The sequence below is a fragment of the Contarinia nasturtii genome, unplaced genomic scaffold (genome assembly GCF_009176525.2).
Source record: "Contarinia nasturtii isolate CC-2019 unplaced genomic scaffold, AAFC_CNas_1.1 Cnas_scaffold_129, whole genome shotgun sequence".
Lineage (NCBI taxonomy): Eukaryota > Metazoa > Arthropoda > Insecta > Diptera > Cecidomyiidae > Contarinia > Contarinia nasturtii.
Genome location: NW_022197486.1, coordinates 4,771,203 through 4,793,073, shown reverse-complemented (window position 1 = coordinate 4,793,073; position 21,871 = coordinate 4,771,203). Strand labels below are relative to the sequence as shown.

Below are 21,871 nucleotides of genomic sequence, written 5' to 3'. Positions count from 1 at the left end.
ATTTCATGGGTTACCATTTATAGTCGAATAATTTCAGACAAACAAACGTACAAAAGATCAAAAAAAGTGGATGTTTATGCAGTACGGTCAAAATCAAATGGCCTTTGTCGCTTCAGCAAAGTGCTGAAAATTGTACATTTTATGATTTCGTAGCGTATTTCGGAAAAATGAAAAATGTCGCTTGGCTTCTTCTAGTATCCTTGGCTCCACCACTCACCCATTCCGCATCCTCCATCCTCCCCGCTCACCGAATAGCTCAACCTAAGTGTAGTAGTGTGCATGTGCTTGGCATGAGTGCATATGATGTCACATACAAGCGCTTAAATTGTGCAACCCGAATACAATTTGTGCGATTATTGTCAACGTTTTTATGGAAAGGTTGCGTTCGTACTTTCTCTCTCTCTCTCTCGATTTCTCTTCTGCTTCCTCTCCTCGTTTCTCTTAGTCGTTCATTTTATGCTTTGTACATTTCGACAATGTCCTTTGAAGATGGCGAAAACTGCCAAGTGAGCAGGAGCAAAAGACCCGCTTTGCTTACTCAAACGTCCACATTACGAACCGAATAAATACGGTTTCACATGCACAAATCTCTTTATGACTAATGTATTTCTTTATCTTTTGCAATGTTTTCTTCGTTCGGTTCGCTTTCGTTCCGCATACATTCCATTTGTTAAAAAGTTCGGATGTGGTTTTCAGCATTTCAACGCAAAAATATTTGTCGTGCTTTCTACGGTGGGTTTTTTTTTCGTCATCGTGAATATACCACCAATTTGAGTATATTGTGTGCATGAGAGCAACAACAAAGGAGAGCGATAGAGAAAGAGCGAACACAAAAAAAAACGATGACGACGAAGAAGACAAGCGAATTATTTCTTTTCTGTCGTGTGTATATTTTTGGTTGTTCAAGTCTCTTATTTTGCAACGCTATGGCGAAAACGACACAGACGATATGAAGATATCAAGGGTGAAAAGGGTTTGTGCGATTTCTTAAAGAAAAAAAAAATGCGACGAAAAATACAAATCACATTGTTAAGATGTTGCACTGTGTTTCATTCTCTCTCTCTCTCCCTCGCTTACACATTCAAAATTTCTTATTTGATGCGCTCCTTAGTCAATGTTAATGTCTCTCTGTGTGTTCAAATGCTATGTAGGAAAGTGAATAGCAAATTTGGTTCTTGCTTGTTTTCGAATTGCTTGCCATAAAAGCGTAAAATGTAATTCACAATTTATCGGTGTGTACGATACAATGTACACGACACTTTTGTGTCAAAGCCAAAAGAGAGAAGAAAAAAGGAATGAATGAAATAAGAAACTAGCTGTGACAGATATATCTATGTGGTATTGGAATTGTATGAAGCATAGAGTGAAGAGTTCGAATATGACAACGATATGATTTGACACTTCCATCTATCGATATTGGATGGACCGGAGCCTCGATACGATGTTTAAGTGAAACGTTTTACGAAAAGTTAAAACTAATGCGAATAAATGAACGTCAATAAAATATGAATCCATATGGAATTGGTTGAACACATGTTCGGGGAGCACTTTCCAATTTTCAAGCAAAGAACAACACGGTTGAAACGGTCCCAATGCAAAGTGCATTAAAAATGGAACAGCCCAATCTCTTTTGCGCTCTCGCTCTCTCTCTTCTCGTTATTTCGTTACAGCAAACGAAATATTTTCATTTTCGCATGCGGTGTACATGATATGCTCTCATGTCATCGCGGTTTATTTATATGAAATCGTATTGTCGTTTTGATTTTCTTTCGTTCCTCGCTTTTCCCAACAATGTAATTGGAAATTAGCTCGATGATAAAGTGTTTATGACTGTTTATTTGCTTTACAACGATTTATAGTGCAGTTGTCGGTTCGTGGTAATATTTTTTTGTTGTTCCTGCCACCAGAATGAATTGAGACAACGTGATCGTAGTCGGTGTTTTACCGGGCACATAAACAATTTTTGTAATTGACTACAAAACACCAAACGCGGCTCTTTATCGTTTGTCGTTAAATAGCGTTCACTGTGTGCTGATAGTGGCCGGAAAGTGATAGAAGATCGAGAGGGAGGGAGATAGAGAGATATTGCTGCCGCTGTTGAGTGGCAATGAGAACGAAAGAATTCCGCAATATACCCACATGAGAATCAAATAACAAAACGTTGCAATTGATGCAGACAATACACACTGTTTAAGTGTGTTTGTTTAAACAGCTCATTGCAAAAAGAAATCCACACAGACGCATCATCATCCACATTTTTCGTTGATAAAAGTAATGGCAATACAGAGAGAGATAGAAAGAGGTAGCAAAGCAATAGAATACAATGCGCATTAAGGGCTTTGCTTGCCTTGGCTGCTGCACGGGAATGAAGTTGAACTCAGCAAAGGCGATGATGACAACATCATCAACATCATCGAAAATTTATCGTACCAAATAGCAAACATGCCATATATTGGTACTAACCAACTATTCTCGATGTGCAATTTAGCTAGTTTATGTTACACTTTGTTTTTATTTCTCGCCTCATTCAGTATTGAGTTGAGTGTGTGTGTGTTTTTTTTCTCTCGTCGTACTCACTCGATTGGCTTTCTGAATGAAAGCAGCTAAAACACACATAATTTTACCGGTTTTATACGATGTGAATTCAAATGACAGATAAAATTGTCGAATGACTCTCATCTTGAACTGAAAACTGATTCGTTTTTCGCATGTTTCTTTTTCTCCCATACTTTCTCCCTCCATCTCCTTCTCTTCAACCATATTTTCACTTTTATTCCATTCGCGATTAACAATGAATTATGCATTTCACATAATTTAAGCATTGTGAAATGTTTTCTCCCTCATGTTTCGAAACAGAGTCTGATGGAATGTAAAATTCATTATTATTATTGTTAAAACATATGGAATCCATTTTTTTGTGTCCAAACAACAAACCAACCGTTGTCATTTGATACGACTTTTGCTTCAATTAAATGTATTATATATTGGTTGAGACCAAATTCCAAAGTCACATCTTGATATTTTGATTTATAATTATTTTCATAATTCGTTCGCCTTTTTAAAAAAAACTGTATATGTGTTTTTGTTTCGCTTCCGCCGTTTGAATCGTTGTGTGACTGAAAATGATGCGTGCTCTCGTTCTCGGTCCATATGTTTTCTCAAATTGCGAGCAGATCCATTGCAGATGTGAATAATATACATTATAAACACATGGACCACAAAAATCGACGACACACACGGAAACACTAATCTAATGTTTCGTGCATTTCAGCCATTTCTCGTGCGTTATTATTATTTTTATATAGATTTTTTTCTCGCTCTTGACTTTTGTTATTACAGCAGCCACTTTTCGGATCGTCGTCAAGGAAGATGAATGTTTTTTCCGTTTGTCGATTGATAAGATGAACGTTTTGTATGTGCGCGCACACACAAACGATAGTTCACATTTCAAGTTGCTTTCCCTTCTGAGAAGCAAATCAAATTAAGAGCATTAGTGACTTTCAGTTGAAAATGCATTTGGGATAGATTCCAATTTGACATATCAATTACACATATTCTCATAAGTGCGATTAAATTGAAAATGCATTCTCACCAATGCAATAGTTGACTGTTTATTGTATTTACTGTTTCAGTACACACACACACTGTATGTAAATTGAATGAACGCACTTGAAAATTATTTTACGGCTTTGGCAATTTGTTGTTCATTCGTTTAATATTTATTGATTTTGCGTGCGATCTGATTTGTTTGTCAGATACATTCTCACGGTATGTGTTGATGGTTTTATGGGAGGCTCATGCTCAACCACTTTCATCATTACCGAAACATATGCGCCCGTTTTTCGGTAAATCGATCACTTTCAATGGATATTTCTTGCACCCGGAAAATGTTTGCGGTTTTTTTCTTCTACTTTTCGGGATTTTTTTACATTGAGATGGGAAACAGTAGGATGTGAGGGTGTTAATTTTGGCAGCTGTTATATTGTGAGATTTGATAATTTAGCGATTGAAATAATCGGTTGGTTCTCATTTTCACATAGTTAAATGCCATTTTCCGGCCAAGGTAGTACATTTTCGATTAACCCCAAATGCTGTTTAACTTATTGAAAGACATAGAACGTAACCCATTTCATTTGTTTTCAGCCAAATTCTATGCTTGTTAATGGCTTAAATGTAATATGGTTTTTTCAATCAAGAGACAAAAAAACCAATTCAACTATCAATTTCGATTTCGAAAAATCAATTATATGTTTTTGTGCTGTTCTTCGAAAATATATATGACCGCATCCGCATTTTTCCTCTCATTACTTTTTTGGTTGTGTTGCATAGGAATATACACCGTATGGAATTGCACGATATTTATCAAAATAATTTAAGCAACACACACACATTTTTGTCTTGAATTCAAAATTTCTTTCTTGTCTTGAGTTTTTTTTCTCTCTTCCTTTCTTCTATTTTCTCTTTCCATTTTTCCCACCCTCTCGCCATGTCTCATTTCTTTCTGTTTGCTTTTGTGTATGTGTGTCGCGTGCAAAATCTGGGTTTTGAGAGTCTTCAAAAAGCGAGCACTTTGGCAACCAGAACGGTGGAAACAATTGGATGCAAAAGAAGAGGAACAACAGAACGAGAGAAAAAAAACATACCAAACGCATTGAAAGCAGTTAGAAAAACGCTCAAAAACGCGCATTTATTCTGCACAGACATTTTAAACGTATGTATGTGTGCATTGAAATGCATCTCGCGACCAATTTTACGAACACACATACGAGCGAAACCAAAAGAATTGACGTCGAATAATAAGAAGAAGAAGAAAAAAAAGTGCTGCACAAAGCGTGAATGATTGGTGGGGAAAATTTAATGTATGTCATGCACAGTGTATATTTTGTATCATAACCAAAATTGCACGGAACTCCAAATAAAATGCGAATACTATGCACGTTGCTGTGTGTGCATGTGTGTGTGCGAGTGGGACTTCTTGTTGTTGTTTTCAATATTCGATGTCGCGCGTTCTCGCTCATGCTGCCGCCCAGAACCGAACAGAGAAATGTTCTATGTGCATATTTGCATTTTGCTTTTGGCGAATGAATCTGCTTTTTGCCATTAACTGCACTCTTCTTTGTTGTCACAGTCGAATGCTCTCGACTTAAGCTCACCCCGAGTTTCGTCGTAGTCATCGTTGTTTGTTTGTCTGCGTATTTTTCGTCGTCGATTCGTAGAGAGCGTGCATTTTACCCAACAACACGATTGAGAATCATAAAGTGTCTCTTCCAAATTATGTGTATCTTTCCGCTTTTTTCTCGTTTCGAGAAGAATAAAAAAAAATAGAGCCAATGACGTAACATCCAACTATATATCACATACATAAAAATCTACACAGTTTGTCTCGACTGCATGTGCATTACTCTTTTTTTTCGCTTTCTCTCTCTTTCGCTTGTTGTTTTTCTCAAATGTTTTTTTTTTCGTGTATTTGAAATGGAACAATCCCAAACCAACAAAATAGTGAAAGATAGAGAACGAAAAATAAAATCACAAATGCACTACCTACCGCACGCTGTATCTCCTGTCTATCGCTTCATTTATATTTCTTCTTCTTCTGTTCTTCCTTGATTTGACTGTCTTTTTTCGTGTATGTGTGTGTGTGCTGTCGTTCGCTTAAAAATTCAGGAATCGAACGTAGACACAGACACATTGGCTTGTGCATTGAGAAATTTGAGCTTGAAAATAAGTTTAAATAAATTTGAATTCTATTTTATTTGTTTTTCGATATGTATATATTTAGTTTCCTTGTCTTTGCGTATACGTTTTGTCTCTCCATTTTCCAGAAGAGTCGTTGGATGTTTTGTTTTCTTTTCGTGTGTGTTTGAGAAAGACGAAATGCGAATCATTTTCATTCCAAGTGCAATGCCATAAACACACATTGAAAATTATTTTATTTGAGGTTTTCGAATCTAAATCTCTCTCTTTCTCAATGGTTTCAAAATGTATCAAATTCAGTGCCATTCAGTGTATCTTCTTTCGCATTCGACTTCGGTGAAATATTGTCTCGAGAACGAACGCGCTTAAGCTGGCATAAGTAATGTGTTTTGTTCACTTTAAACCAAATCCGTCAGTTTTGTTGTATGGTGTTGTGCTCCATGTTCGATTGGTGTCGGTCGCTTCAACGTTTGAGAGCACAAGCATTAACAAAAGATAAAGAAGAAGAAAAACAATCGACATTGAAATAAAATCTAACCAAATTTCTCCGATTCCATGCGGTAGAGACACTCATACAGCAATTGATCCAAACGGCGCATTAAAAGTCACAAAACGATCGATAGATTCATCGGTGAGATGAAATGAAGCAAACTCTGAGCGACAGAGTGCAAGAATCAACAACACAAAAAACGAAAAAATATATATCTATATAATACAAAACCATTGACAGAGAGCGAGAGCAAGAGCGCGCACACCAAAATGCCACAAACATAAATTTTCGATTGAAATTTTATTTCCACTTCTCTTCTCACACTCTCTTGAAGAAGATGAACAAGAACACAAAAAAAAAACAATAATAATACGGCAAATAAATTTACGTTTAAATATGGTCGTTGGTGTGAATATCAAATAAGGGGTTTTTCTGCTCTCATCTACTTCTCTATCGTTGTGCTGTGTTTGAATGCATTGGTATGCGCGCATACGTTTGTTGGTGTTTTATGGCACTTTATCTACCTCTGCAACGGCATGAAAATTAGAATAATACACTTTGGTTTTGGCGTCGTATGCCGAAAATCGAAACCCTGGAAATTGATTGAGTTTCGACAAACGCGAACGAGACCGAAAAAATTCGATGGGACACACATTTCATTGATCGCCGTACAGAGGCGGCACTATGACATTAATTATTTAATGTTGAATTTAAAGACAAAACAACAAAATAAACAAGCAAAAAAAGGTTTTTTCATCGTCTCAATTGTTTCGCTTTCAATCTCGTTTTTCCATCGATTTTTTCTTTCTTCTGTTTGGTTCGAAATGCTGTTCAGATAATGTCGGTTCGATATATATATATGTTCAGTTTATTGTGTATTGGATATGAAAAGATGGTATCAGGTTTGTTTGTTTGTTTTGCTGTTTGCACTAAATTGAGTTGCCATGTGGGCATCGTTTTTTTAAAAGATTGCAGCAGTAGTGTATGTGTTGATGTTTTACTCAATGATCGGATCGGCTCTTCGTACTTATTGCGGGGATCAATTGTTTTGGCCATGTATGTCGTGCTTCATTCATTGTTTTAGGTTCAATAGTCGCATCTTACTAATTGGTAAGAGGATCGCCCCTCAAATCGAAATGTTTCCTTCTTAGTATCCCATATCTTATGTTTCCTGCTTCTATTCGGTTCAAATTTCATGTGGGCTTTCATTGTGTTTGTTTTTGTCATTTGTCCTTTGACGAATTGCAGCATTGAGAAACAAAAAACATGTTCACCATCATAATTGAACGGACTCTGGTCAATCAGTTTTGTTTTTGCACACACGACAGCTAAAGATGTAATCAAGCATAAACGGTACGAATTTGTACATCACCCTGCCTGTTTGTCTCACATGACGAGTGGAACGAGAGAAAAAAACATGTGCAATTCATGGTTGATATTGTCCAACGTACCGAAATTATTAATTCACGAGTATTGTTGGATTTTTTTTTTGCGTTACTGATGACATCGTCCACTTCCTGCATATATTTGTGGCAAAAAAAGGACATGTACAACTGACAAGATGTTTTAACCAGAAGGTATTTAATGTAAAATTCAATCAATTTTTTTCTGAGTTGTACCTCAACCCATTTCCCATTGAAGGCAAAGAGATGCCAAAGACAAAACGATATTGGATAAAAGGATATGAATTACGTATATCGAATGCATTTCATATAAATCTATAAGCGCTAAGCATGTAACCCATCAACAGAGTTCGCACAATGAAGCGCAATCGAGAAAGAGAGAGAGAGAAAGAGCAAAAGGCAACAGCGCAGAAACAGTATAAGACATTGGATATTTAATGGAAGTAAATATAAAAGCCAATAACATGTGAAATTAGATTAACTTAACTATCCATAAAAGGTTCCTAATTAAATATACATAAATTACGAAGAGCAAAAGATATAGACTGTGTGTGAGAGAGAGAATTGGACGGGCAAATGTAGATATGACCAGCTCACACTCAAGACCGAGCATATATCGATTAAATATGCATGGTGAGAATGAAGTGAATGCGACTCGTTCGTAGATCCAAATGCGTGTATGAATCACCAACTGGCACTGCAGCGACATGGATGGATTGAAATTTTATTATTTCGATTTTGGTATGTACGCATTTAATCGGTTATTTAGCATGCTTGTCTTTTTTTTGCTTTCTCATAATGTGTCAAAGGAGATGATAAAGTATACACAACGATATGAAGAAAAGGTTCACTTCATTTTTGGCTTTATCATTCCGAAAAAATTATTTTTGGTGGTAATTTGTTACTTTTATATATGATTCAACGATGCCGTTCGTGTGTGTGTATCATTTTGAATTAGTTGTGTTCAACTTGATGCAATTGCCTGATCTTTTGCTCGTTCGCTCAGATTGAAAGACAACATGAACGAATCATTATGTGCCACATTATTATCCACAGTGGAGTATGTGTGGTCTATGGTCTATATGTGACTACATAATTTGATTTAATTGCATTATGTTGAAATGTTGCTCTCTCTCTCTCTCGGTGTGTTATGTGCTCATGTGTCCCGTCAACTCAAGTTCAGCTCGCGAGGTTTTTTGCTTTATTCTTTCTTCGTTTGCTCGCATTTGCTGATGAAGCGCATAACTCGTGACATCGTATGGGAAATGTCGTACGTCGCGGAACCCTTAATTTAATATATTAAATAATATAATTCTTCTTCTCATGCGAAATTCACTGAATAATATAACATTCTGGACTGAGTGAATGCCGTCATAGTGACAAAGTATGTATGAGTTTTTCGCAAGCAAAAGAAAACATTTTCTAAATCTAATAAACGATAATTCAAATGAATTTCCATGCAGCCACAATTTTCCAAAAACTAATTATCAAAAAAGCGAAGAAAAACGGTCTCAAACTCGATGCGAGGCCACCGAGACACAAATTAAACGTATAATAAATAACGATTACAGATAAGCTAATGTCGTCATTGACGTTTTTATGGCAATTTAACGGGAATTCGGTAGAAGAAAAAAATTTGCTTTGATTTGCTCGTATTTGTGACCGTTCAGCAAAATCACAATTAACCAACAACATCAACCAAAACTGATTCAAGCCAATTTTGCGTTTCACTTACGAAAAATAGACACTTGAACATTGTTGTTTGTTCCACATTTTATGTTTGATAATAAATTGATATTAATAGGCGAATGCGAATGCCAATTCACAAAACCACCAAGTGTGATTTTTGACCGGACATACCCCGATGAAGACGAACGATTGCGTGCAAATGACAATTTAGCCAAAAATGTAAAGGAAGAAAAGAGAGATTTCACGCACACACACACACACACACACACATAAAATCACTGACAAATTGACATGTATCCTCTGGAATTGTGTGACACATTGAGTGAAATGTGCGTGCAAATGCCTCAACCAACCGATATCGACATCAATTCAATTGCACAGAGTCCAATTGAAAAGTGCGGACTGAGTGGCCCATGGTGTGTTTGATAGATAGCCGCACAAGTCAACCCCATCTTATCAAATAGACGCTGTGTGTGGTCGCTCTTATTCCCATACAATTTTCTCCCTTTCTCTCGCTAAATGTCAACTGATTGCACACGATTTACACATTCTACATGTGTGTGTGTGTTTTTATGCTCCTCTCTCATTCTATTCTAATCTAATTAATTCAATTAATTGTGCGATAATAATAGTAACTAAATAGAGTATTTGTGATTATATTAACCTCGTCCGATGCCGCCACTGCGAACAACACCGCATAGTACTCCGTTGTCACGACACTCCATTGTTGTATCATATTCGTAGGAATTCATATTGCACGCACACGCGATTTCACTATTATAAACGTACAAAAAAAAAATAATAATAAAATAAAACTCGTGTCTCTTCTTGCACACGAGCTTCCACTTGATTTTCCGATTTTTGACTTTTTTTTCTATTTTTGTTCGTTCGGCTGATTCTATTACACCTCCACTGTATTTAATTGCTTTTTATTGAGATTATTGTACGTTGTCATTTGATTGAAATGTATATGGTTGATTTGTTTATTTAGTTCGCCATATTTAACGATTCAAAATGAGTTCAACAACAAAAATTGTCTTTCATTTCGAAGATTTCACTGAAAAAATCTCTCTTCGACGCGATTCTCAAAATAAATTGCAGAAAAATCATAAACGCTTTAAATTGAAACGAAAAAAAAACTAAAAGTTTATCACAATCCTATGAAGATGAATTTTGTTGCTTTGGATCTTTTTTCGGTTCATTATAATCTTTGATACGACATTCGTTTCGAATGTGTACCGAAACTGGAAAAACGTTGTGTAAATAGAATTGTTCGTGGTTTTTTTTTCTGTTTTTATCTTCTTCTCTGTTTCAAAGTCTAAATTTGAGTCAGCACGCGGTATCATATGCCAAATCTATTTTTGGATTTTGTTGTCATCATTCACTTTTCACTGAATATTGTATGGACGATTGTGTGGACGCGGTGTCGATCTCGTGTTTTGTCTTTTTCGTGTTTCTGTTAAAGACAACCGAGTTTTTTCGAAACGTGTGCATTGCAAATCACATTTTTTTTATTTCATTCGCTCTCCTCTATATTTCATCCCAACAATGATAATATTTATATCGTTAAACTGCAAAAATTAAGCAAAGAAAAAAGAAAACATAAACATCAATTATACAAATCAATTTAAAACAAATTAAAACTACAGGCATTACAGAAAATTTCATTCGAAATAACTCTGATCGCAGTCAGGGCCATTTTCATAGAATTTTCTTTAATTGGTTTAAAAACTAAAATGGCTTAATGTAAAAAAAACCGAAATTATTTGAGGGGTAAACAACTGAATAATCAAAATATTGTGGAATTAACCAAAATGACCAAAGGATGATGCAGCTGAAAAGAAAAAATAGCATCGATTCCATGAAGTCACTCGAACCTTTGACGCATATCATTTTTCTTTTCACTCGAAATAGAGAGTCGAGTGTTCATCTCATGCTCACAAAGATACATCCGTATAATTGCATTGAATCTCATTAAATAACACGAAATCCTTTTCGCGTGGGTTAAATAAATCCTTCTGATTTTGACCAAACACAACCAAAACGAACAACAAAAATACAGCCGTTTCATACACGACCGCTTCGTTGTGATTGCCTTTAATATATATATATATATATTTCTGTGAGTTTGTCCTGGCTGATGAAAAAAATAAACGCACAATGATGACGAAAAAACGCTCACATAATGTGAATAGAATCGCTTCTAGACATAATTAAAAGTTTTGCTGGTGTGTTTTTTTTTTTCTTCATTAGCAGAGGGGAAATGATGTAAGCTGACTAGATTCCCGCACGCTACAGAACGGAACCTTTTTTTATTCTCTTTCTCGGAATCCATAGATTTCCTTTTCACTACGATTACGATTTTTATATTTATACGCTTGAAATTAAATGAAACTTTGCGTCTATGCTGCGCCACTTATTCAAAAAGATATGTATATTCATTTTTTTGTATGCGCTCTCACTCTCTCTAATTCCTGCAATTGGTTTATGGAACTAACGGCAAATGATAAAAGCTTCAGGCAATGAACATTTTTATGTGTTAAACGCAAATAAAAGGCTTTCAAACATTTTTTTTTTCGTTGCCTTTCAAAACACAAACCAAAATGAAATATTCTCGTAATGAGAAAGACTGAACTACAGCAAGGCTGTTGCTTCCTACGCAAATCTTATCACTTTGTATTCGGGTTTTTTCTCTCTTTATATCATAATTCATAATAATTCAAGAAACGAATTTGGATAATTGTTGTAGAAGGGGCTAAACGACCGAATCATTTTTGTACGAGGTAAAATGTGTTGAATATCGGATATGCCACATCCGGAATGCGCGTATTCACAAGAAAAAAGAGTTTCGCGTGCGCGCGATTCATAATTTTTTTTATCAAAATGCAATAGATGTCAAAATTGATACATCATTTTTTGGGGTATGGAAGTATATTTTTTTTTCTTTTAATGTGTGATTTGAGCAGGGACTGTTTCTCTGAGCAATATGTGTAAAGAGCGGCACCTTGAGGATCTGAAAGAGTTCTGAGGAATTTTGTTCTAACTTTTAATATTTCGCTTCTTATTGAGGAGAAGCTCTTCCCCTCAGAGCACTCCTCACCATATTTCTTGAGAAACAGTCTCTGGCTTTGAGGTTTTTGTAAGAATCGAAAATACATTGATTGTATTGAGAGTAATGTTCATTGTGTGTCTTCCATCCAAATGCAATGTAATTTCGATAAAATCGAATAAATACAAAACCACATTTTTTTGCCTACTAAGTACTTAAATTCTCATCGAAAGTTAATTTCTTCAAAGAAAATAGAATGAAATTGCGAAAATTGTATAACTTTAATATACAAGCAAATAATGCTTTTAAAAAAACGGTTCAAGGTCTGAACGAAATGAGGAAGAAAATCAGCTTCAAATGAACATCATTACTACTCAAGTGATCACTTATTTACGCATTTCTGTAGATCAATGAAGATTAGCCCATCATCAAATACACTGGTAAAAATTGAAGAACATCAACAGAAACAAAATAACTTCATGTATATTGTATTTCTGAAATTGGACCACTCAAAATCCACTTGAACATTTCTTCGCATTGTACTCGCATCTTACGTGTATATATTGCTGACTACTAATAATGAAATTCAGTTCAATGCAATCGAACAACCGAAACAAAGAAAAAACTAACGTACAATTTTGCACTCGAACAACCAACGAACGATTCAATTCTCGTTTCACTCATCTCTCTTCCACGCATTTTCACTGATTTTGATGTTCGACTTTAAAGTTGCGTTCTTCTTTTTTCCCTTTAAATCCCATTTAGGTACGTTTCATTTTCGGCTAATACCGTGTTTAAAAATATATTATTTCTGGTTATTATAAACACATCAATTCAAATTACACAATTTTCATTTTCACATCGTTCATATTGGCATCGGTTGATTTCTTGATTCTCTCTTGATCTTACATTTGCGGTTTGAATGAGAGTTCTTTCTCTCTTTCGGTTTTGACACTTGTTTTTTGTTGTTCGTGTACGCGCGTGTATGTTTCTCTGTTTTTTTTTCGTTTGCCAAACATGCTTTTTTTACCGATGATGTGCAGATTAATTTTTTTGTTCTTTAGAAGAAAAAAAATGTGTATATTTTTGGGTAAGCAAATGGTGATTGATGGATTGATGAACTGGAATGGAGACGGAAGTGTAATTGAATTGGTTGTTTACAAAATATAAGCAAAAAGATGCGTTTTGTAATTGCACGATAACGACATGGGCGAACAACAAACAAAAAAAGGTGCGAATAATTGCTTCTTTTCAACATGACGGCACATAGGAAATTCGCACGAAAGAAATGGTTCGAGAAAAAAAGGGGCACAAATCAATGAGAAAATTCTATGTTATTCACACTTTTATAGACAACTTTCCGCTTTCCTATTAATTCAATGTCCAAAGTTTTTAATTTGTTTAGCATTCAGTTTGTGTGCGCTGTTTTTCTTCTTCTTTGATTTTGCGAGAAAAAATTAAACTCGCTTAATTCAAAGAAATCTATTTTTTTTCTGCAATTGAAACGCACAGTGAACCATAAAGTGACAACAACAACGACGACGTCGGCGATGTCAATAGCAGCATCACAGGCACACATTAACACATTTAAAGTTCACTTTTGAAAAGGGTTCAAAATGAGATTTTTCCACTCGCCGGAGTTTTCGCCAGCGCAAAAAATGAATGCAAAAATTTTGCTTCGATGGAAGAAAAAAACCGAATCGAATGAATCACGTTTGTTGTTAATAGAATGCTTATTAAAATCTCGCGTTTCTTTTTCTCCATCAGTATCTTTGTGCCTGTTGTTTTTTTTTTTTCAAGAAACCGACAAGTATAGATATATCGTTTGAAATGTGCCGCTAATTTAAGTGTTCGCTCATAAATTCACCGAAATGGTCGGGCAATTGTTCACACTCGTATTGCAAAGGCCAACAAATTCAAACGAAGTTGACATAAAGATTTCCCTAAATAGCCGAAAATGAACACCAAAACACATACATCGATTGGCCGAACGGCGACAGCCAAAATTGTATTAACTTTTCATAAATCACAATGCCGAAAGGTTTAAAATTGGATTCAAAGTGCGTGCGCGTCGAACGCAACGGACACGCGCATTCATTGTGATTGTCACGGTGCTGCAATACGAAAGTAAAACGCACCAAAACAGAAACGATGGAGAAAAAAAAATGTGTTGATGAAATTCGTTTAAAGTTTTATACGTTTTCGAAGAATTCAATCGCAAAGCGAAGGGCAAAAACAAGACCAACAAATTCCTATTTATTATAAATCGAACAGAGAAAGAGTGAAAGAGAGAAGGAAACGCGCTAAGCATTGGACACGCATTTAATCTACATATTGGTTAAACCATTTTTCGCCTTTATTCTTTTTCGCTTGTGTTTATTACATTCTTCTTTGTTCTGCTGTCGATTCGATTCGATTTGTGTGTGTGTGTGTTTTATTCTTTTTCCGAAGCGAACAATAAATGTAATTGTTTTGCAATTTTTTTCTTATACGCAAATAATAAAGAATTCTTAAGCCATATGAATGGATAAAGGCAAGAAAAGATACATGATGCTAATATTGGCCATGAATGCCATAAGCTACTCACATCTTGGGCGTGAAAAAATCTCTCACTGAAGAAAATGAATAAAACGAAGAATTTATATTCCAGAACAAAATAACCAAATCAGTGGAAGAACAAAAAAATACGAGGCAAATAAGTAAAACACACACCGAAACATGTTGAGGGTACAATATAGTATTCATACAAGGTATGTCGAAGAGTTGGATGATTGTGAAGACGGCAACATCACAACATAATCGACACAATGATCACTGCAAACATTCGAACAGAATAAACACATAGTAGAACGATGGACATGAGAGAAAAAAAAACGCCAACAAACTGAAAACTCTGGTACGAACAGAGAGAATATAGAGTTGAATAAAGAAAGAAAGAAAAAACACACCACGCCAAACAAAGTAAATAATCTTTGGAACGGATTGAACATTGTTACGTGGTTATTGTTGTTTTCGTAGTGGCACGGCACTGAGAATGATTTGTGCTCAAGTGTGAGCACTTGATCTATGGTCGCGACCGATACGATTCTCATCGCAGTATCAAGCATGAACAAAAAAAAACATTCTTAAGCAACCTCAGAAGTTTTTATCTTTATTTGTACTTCGTAATGTATGTGTGGTGGAAACGCAAATTGCTATATTGATTCGCGCATTACATTCTATGCTATTGTTGTAGTTTTTTTTTTTCGACAAACACAATTCTGTATGAATGAATGTAATTTGCATGGGCTATTTTAAAACCCAAACTCATTAAAACTATTATATGGAAAACATAAACATTTGAAATGACAAAAATTTCAAACGGACTGGCTAATTGATTCTTTTTTATCGCCACTAAAATGCATCTGCATATAAATTGTGCAGCATTTCATTCATAGCGTAGGAATTTATGATTATTTTTTTCCACTCGTTATTACTATTATTTTTTCAACGTTAATTGCAGTCAACTGCATTTCCTTCCTTCTATTTATTCACGATTTCTTTACGATTTTCTTTTTCATTCTATCTCACTCTTTCCAATTTTTATGTTTCTGTTCCGAAACGACAAAACGAAAATAATCGTCGAAAGCTTGAGAACGTTGTCGCATTGGTAAAATGAATTCAATGGACGACTCTTTAAATTCACAATATAATTGCAACTTCATCAATAAATTGAGAATTTCCATAAAACTAGTAACAAACATCAAGAATGCACACATTTTTTTCGTTTCCATTCTTGCGATCGTGTAAATTCGAGAAAGAGAGAGAGAAGGAGGGAAGAAAGCGATTCGATGAGATTGAAGTCGCATCTAATGGATAAATGTTGATGACCGTTTCGGGTCATTGTTTGTAAAACGCCAGCTCATGAAAATGTTCATCGGCGGCATTACAAAATCCAATCGACGTGTGTTTGCACAATCTTTTATTTCATACTAAATGGCACATTAGCACAAACAACAATTCATTCCGGACGAATGAAAATTGCAGAAGAAGAAGAATGATGCAGGTCATTTGCTTGGGACTTATTCTCTATCTATATTTCATTCGCTTTTGCTGTCATCATAAAAAATACAAAACAATTATCGATGTGATCGTTTGGAATGGTGTGGTGCCGGTGATTTTCAAGATTCCTTTGAGATTTTGTGTGTGTGTGTGTGTGGTGGAGAGTGAGCCGAATCCGAACCCGAACGAGATTGAATGAAGTGAACGTTTTGACTTTGGTTTAACGTTGATGTTGTGTCGTTTGTCTATTTTAATTTCAGTTTTGATTCACAACCGCACGGTTTTGTATTGGACATGGTTTTTGATATTCGACACAGACAGAGACAGGAAGGGATGGAGAGAGAGAAAAAAAAATACGAAAACTGAACAATAAACAATGCCATTAAACAGGCGTACCATTTTGCTATGTGCAAATAAAACGGAAGACATACAAGCGAAAGCGATAACAAATTACGAAATACTGCTCACGTTTTTCGGAGTGTATCTCTCTCTCTCTCAATATGTGTGTGTGTTTTTTTTTAAGCGCGCTCAAAACTCTTAACTGTTGTTCGGTTCGGATGATGCGCTCTTTCATTGTGTTGCATTTTCTGCTCCTTGTCGCAATAAAAGAAAACATCATTGCGAAACCGAATGTATATACGCATTCACACACAATCCCGCATTAATGACAACAACGAAAATGGTGAACAGGTAACACAAAGGCAAAGGCTTCTGCAGCAGCTACTGCTGTTGATTGCATCAATTCGTTGTTAAATATGGTCATGGAATGTTTTGCCTAGAACGTAATGTGCACTCACTGCACAAATCATTATATTATGCTCTGTGTGTGTGCGCTTGCGCGCTTTGTTTCTTTGATCGCGCGCGAGCGCATTTAGTCGTTGTGCTTAGTTTTTAGTTGTTTCTTGTCCGTTGTTTTTTTTTTATTCGCTTTCTATCATTTGGCTATTGTGCACAGGATGATTCTTTTGCTGTATGGAAGTGTTCAATTGGCATTGCATGTACAGCAGAAAAAGAGCACTTTCAACCTTTGAGTTCAGCATTTATATGGTCATGATATGTTGTTGTTTAATGCTTTTGCCAAATATAGTTGAGCCACGGCGACCAGAAGGATATGACAGAATTTCATTTATAATTGAATATATCGACTATCATAATAAAAACAACGGCAACGAAAAAAAAATACACATGTCCATTAAACATTGAATTTGCAATACATTTTAGTTAATGCGAGAACTTCTTTCGCTCTCAGCCTAGTCAAAAGCCCAGCCATGTCTCGACAATATGCCAGCCGGTTGTTGGTTTGATGTTGTAGCCAGCTCTTTAATTTCTCTCTCTTTTGCTCTCTCTAATATGACATACACGCAAACGTACTGAGCATGTATGAGCCGAGAGATATTACAACAGGAGCGAGATCGATACGTGAAATATGCAGTAGCCATACCATTTAGAAACTAATCTGATCATGTGCAATTTCCATGTAAATTATGTTGTTCGATTGCTTTATCTTTGGCTCGGTGTGTTTTTGTGTGTTGTTGCTGTTGTTGTTTTTTTATTATTATTTTATATTGCAACTGAGCAACAAGAGACGATGTGTATGTGTTTTTTCAGATTTGTTTTCTATTGAGCCGGGTCAATGATTAAAAGCGTCGAATGAATATGGCTTGATCGGATAGTCAAGTTTGTCCATTAGTCGTTCGCAGTGTAAAATCGAAATGCCGTTTGTGTATATGGCTAACGGTTTTTCACGAAAACAAAATGAAAAAAATAGAAACGAGTAACATCATGTTTTTCAAACGATTTTCTATTCATTTGGTCAATGGTTTGCAATTTTATATTCGAATGCATTCGACACTAACCAAACGACACACGAAGCGATGCAAACGTTATATGCTATACGATCTCGTAACTCGAGAAGTAGAACGTTCGTTTGGGTCGGTCGGTCGTGTGTTGTTGCGGGACTTTTTTTATGTTGTTGCTGCTGCTACTTTTTTTTCAACGTGTTTTTCTTCTGCCGTCTTCTCATGTTTATTCATTTTACAACATAATTGTGGGTAGAAAACTATTTCAATATATGCGCGCACTATGGAAACGAAAGACTTTTTACTCTTCGATATTGTAATGGTCTACTCATTAGACCATCGAATATATGACAACGACAGCAGCTATTTTGGGGTCAGCGCAACTGGCGACCAGCGCAATTGGCAATACATGCATCGACGCGTTTGACGATGATATTTCGGTACATGTTTCCTATATATGATATGTTTCCATATCCAGCCGATTTGACCATTTTCAAATAGTGTACAGTTTTGGTTTGTTTTGGTCATTTTATGCATAACATATATGGATGTGTGTGTGTGATTTTTTGTTTGTCTATTTCGGTGCCGTTTATTTCAACTGCAATCTCATTTTCGAAAAGGTTTTTTTCGTAAGAAAATTAAACAAAGTGAAGGCCAATGGTAGTTTGAACAACGTTACAAGAATGAAACATTCTCGAAACACGAGGCAATCGAACGATAGCAGGCACACACAAACACACACATACAACACCACCATAAAATCAGAAAGAAAAAGAACCATATAGACGAGAGAAAAAAATCCGAAGGAATCAAAGCTGAGTCGAAAAACATCATGGCATAATGAAGAATGGGTAAAAGAGATGCAATGTGAGTGTGAGTGGGAGAAAGAGAGAGAGAGAATAGAGAGGTAGCATAAGCGATATAAAACCATAAAATATCTATATATGTGTATTTACAAAAAGGCAAAGCCGAAAAACGATATATACGAAAACTATGTTTAGCTAAAAATCAATGCGCGTTGGCGTGTTTGCATTCTTAAAGTAATGTAAACCTCCATTATACGTTAAAAATCTGTTCAAAAGTAAATTATCTTTGGCCAACTTCTTAACTTCTTCCCATTTTCATTTTTCTCTTCGTTTACAATCTATCGCTGTTGCTGTTGTGCTGGTGTTGCCTTTTTGTTCACTTATATCATCTTCTTATTTCGTTTTCAATTTGTCGGCATTTATTGTGTGCCGTATGTGTATATGTGTGTTTGTTATTCAGTTCTCTTTGCTGCTGGCATTCGATCCTTTCAGACGGCTGATTGCCTTTTCTTTTCTCTTTTTTCTCTCTCTTCTCTCTTCTCAAAAAAGCAGTAAAAAAGAATTTTAAATGGTGATCGAATAGCCTAGGATCTGTACACGCATCCAAAGAATGTTTCATTTTTGTACAGTTTTTGTTTATGTTTTGCACATTTTTGGTCAATAAATTTTCTTGCGTTTGATGTTTGTTACATTTGGAATGATTTTCACTTGTTTGCGTCAATTCAACATTCGGATTCCGTTTTGTTTGGAAATTTCGGCCACAATTGACCGCATATAGCCAAGAAGGACCATATGAAGAGAAAGAGATAGCGCAAAACTTAAATCATTGAACTTGTCTATTCATCCATCTAAATCGAATATGTTGATTTTTCATTCGGCATACCGAACGCAACAAAATGTGCAAATTTAACCTGCAAAAATCTCCATTAAATCGAAATATATCGAATCGCCCAAATCAGCACACACACACCACAAATACCATCTTTTCTACGTTATCGTACGTTCTCTTCATTTTAATAAGTATCGAATTGTTTTGTTGTTGTCGCTGGTTTTCAAAACAAAACACAGAAAAAAAAACGATTTTTCATGTTGCACCAGCCTCGTCTACACACACACACACTTGCAGTTGGTGTGATTTCTAGCTTCAATGTCTTTGGCAAATGATGCACACATATTTGTTTTTCTATCCCTTCGTGTCAGCCCGTTCGACATTGTACCGTGCGCATATGCATGAGTGAGTATATGCTTGTCTGTGAGATATTTTTCATATGGTGCTCGTCGTCGTCGTTAGTTTTGTTTGAAGTTCGGTGTGTGTTTTTTTTTCTCTCTTCTTAATTTTCTGTCTGTTGTTATTCTTTACCATTGGCATTGCGGTGTTGCTGTTGGCTTTAACTACGAAAGTGGTTCTTCCGTCATATACAACACACAGAAAGATAGAGAAAATGAGAACTTCTTTGCTGTGGTACTTTGTTTGATTCGTTTCGTTCTCTTTGTAGCCTCTCTCGCTCTCTCGCTCGCCCAGAATAAATATATTTTATAAGACGAATCATGTTTTATATACACATTATGCATGTGTATCGTACTTATTAGTTCGTTTAGCCGAAGTTTAGATGCTTTAAATTTATAAATGGAAAATATTCGATTTGATTTTGTTGTGCATTGTAGGGATATTTTGTGGGTTTATGTGTTGTTGTTGTTTTTATCTATTCTTGCTTCCTTTTTACTTCAATATTCTATATGTATGCTCTATGCGTTTATTAGATATATTTTTTTCTCTTTCTCAGTATTTTGTGTTTAGTTAGGTATTTCCATGCGCTTCTATTATTTTTTTGTTGTTGTCTGAGTTGTTATATTCAACTCAAAACGTCTAAAATGGAAATAAATTGTAAAAAAAATGCTATTTGCGTTGGATCTATAGTTATCGCCATTTTTTCTTCTTCCAAAACTCATGGTGCTTTTTTTCGTTCTTCTCATTTTGTCTGTTTTGCTGCTTCTTCTTCGTTCGTGCAATTCAATTCTGCATTTGCTTGAATTTTTTTTGCGCTTTCTATGTGCATGTATGTGAAATCTTTTTGCTGAAAAAGTTGTGACGATGACGTCGATGGCGTTGACGGTGTAATAGTTGGGCAAGTTGCATGAATGATGGAAACGGCCGATGCGGATAATACGCATGAAATGAATGCACCAGCATAAAATTGTTCAAAAACGAGTAAAAACGCTGTACATTTTTGTAATTTATGCAGAATTTATTCCATCTCTCTTTCACTTTACTTTGTTCATTATATTGCATTTTTGCTTTATCGTCTCTGGTTCTTTTTTTCTCTCTCTCTTCTTTTCATGCCGCATGACTCATAAGTCTATATACGCCTTTGAGAATAGAATATGGGTAAAAATTCAATTATGATAAACAGTTTTTTTTTCTTCAAAAATTATCAAGTTTTAAATTTTTTTGAACGTGGTTGAGATTCATAACACATTCAAAAAAAAAAGTTTTACGTAAAAATGTTTGTCGTTCGCTTATTCAATATTCGAGGAACGGAAAAATTTGACTGATAGAATTCGTGCGGCTAAAAGAAAAAGAGCGAGCAAGAAGTAGATCCGGACACAGAGTAGAAAAATAAGATCAAAGTGCATTGATAGTGGGCAGCGCGTTTGGTGTATGTTGCCAACGATTATTCAAATCAGTTTTGATTAGTGTTCAATTCCCTATTGACAGTGTTAATGCTTTGTGACAATGAATTGCCTAGCTCAAAATCCATTTAATCTATGTGCCCCCTTTGGCGGTGGCACTCGATTGAAATGTGTGAGGTTTTAGAATGTAACATAGCATTCGATAATTTTTTGTTTATGTTTTTTTCGTTGTCGCGCCCCAAAAAAAATAATGCTGTGCCAAAGTAGCG

General features: G+C 35.6%; 1 protein-coding gene across 5 annotated transcripts in view; it reads right to left on the bottom strand.

Annotated features, from left to right (window-relative positions):
* Positions 1 to 21,871, bottom strand: part of LOC116349264 (teneurin-m) — a 623,527-nt gene that overhangs the window by 80,735 nt on the left and 520,921 nt on the right. The window contains exon 2 of one of the 5 annotated variants that reach the window (XM_031780650.1): positions 9,941 to 10,847. The exons of the other annotated variants lie outside the window; for them this stretch is intronic. Coding sequence (XP_031636510.1) covers positions 9,941 to 10,028 — 88 coding nt within the window. The 5' untranslated portion in view covers positions 10,029 to 10,847. The remainder of the gene's footprint in view (positions 1 to 9,940; positions 10,848 to 21,871) is intronic. 5 annotated transcript variants of the gene reach the window in all.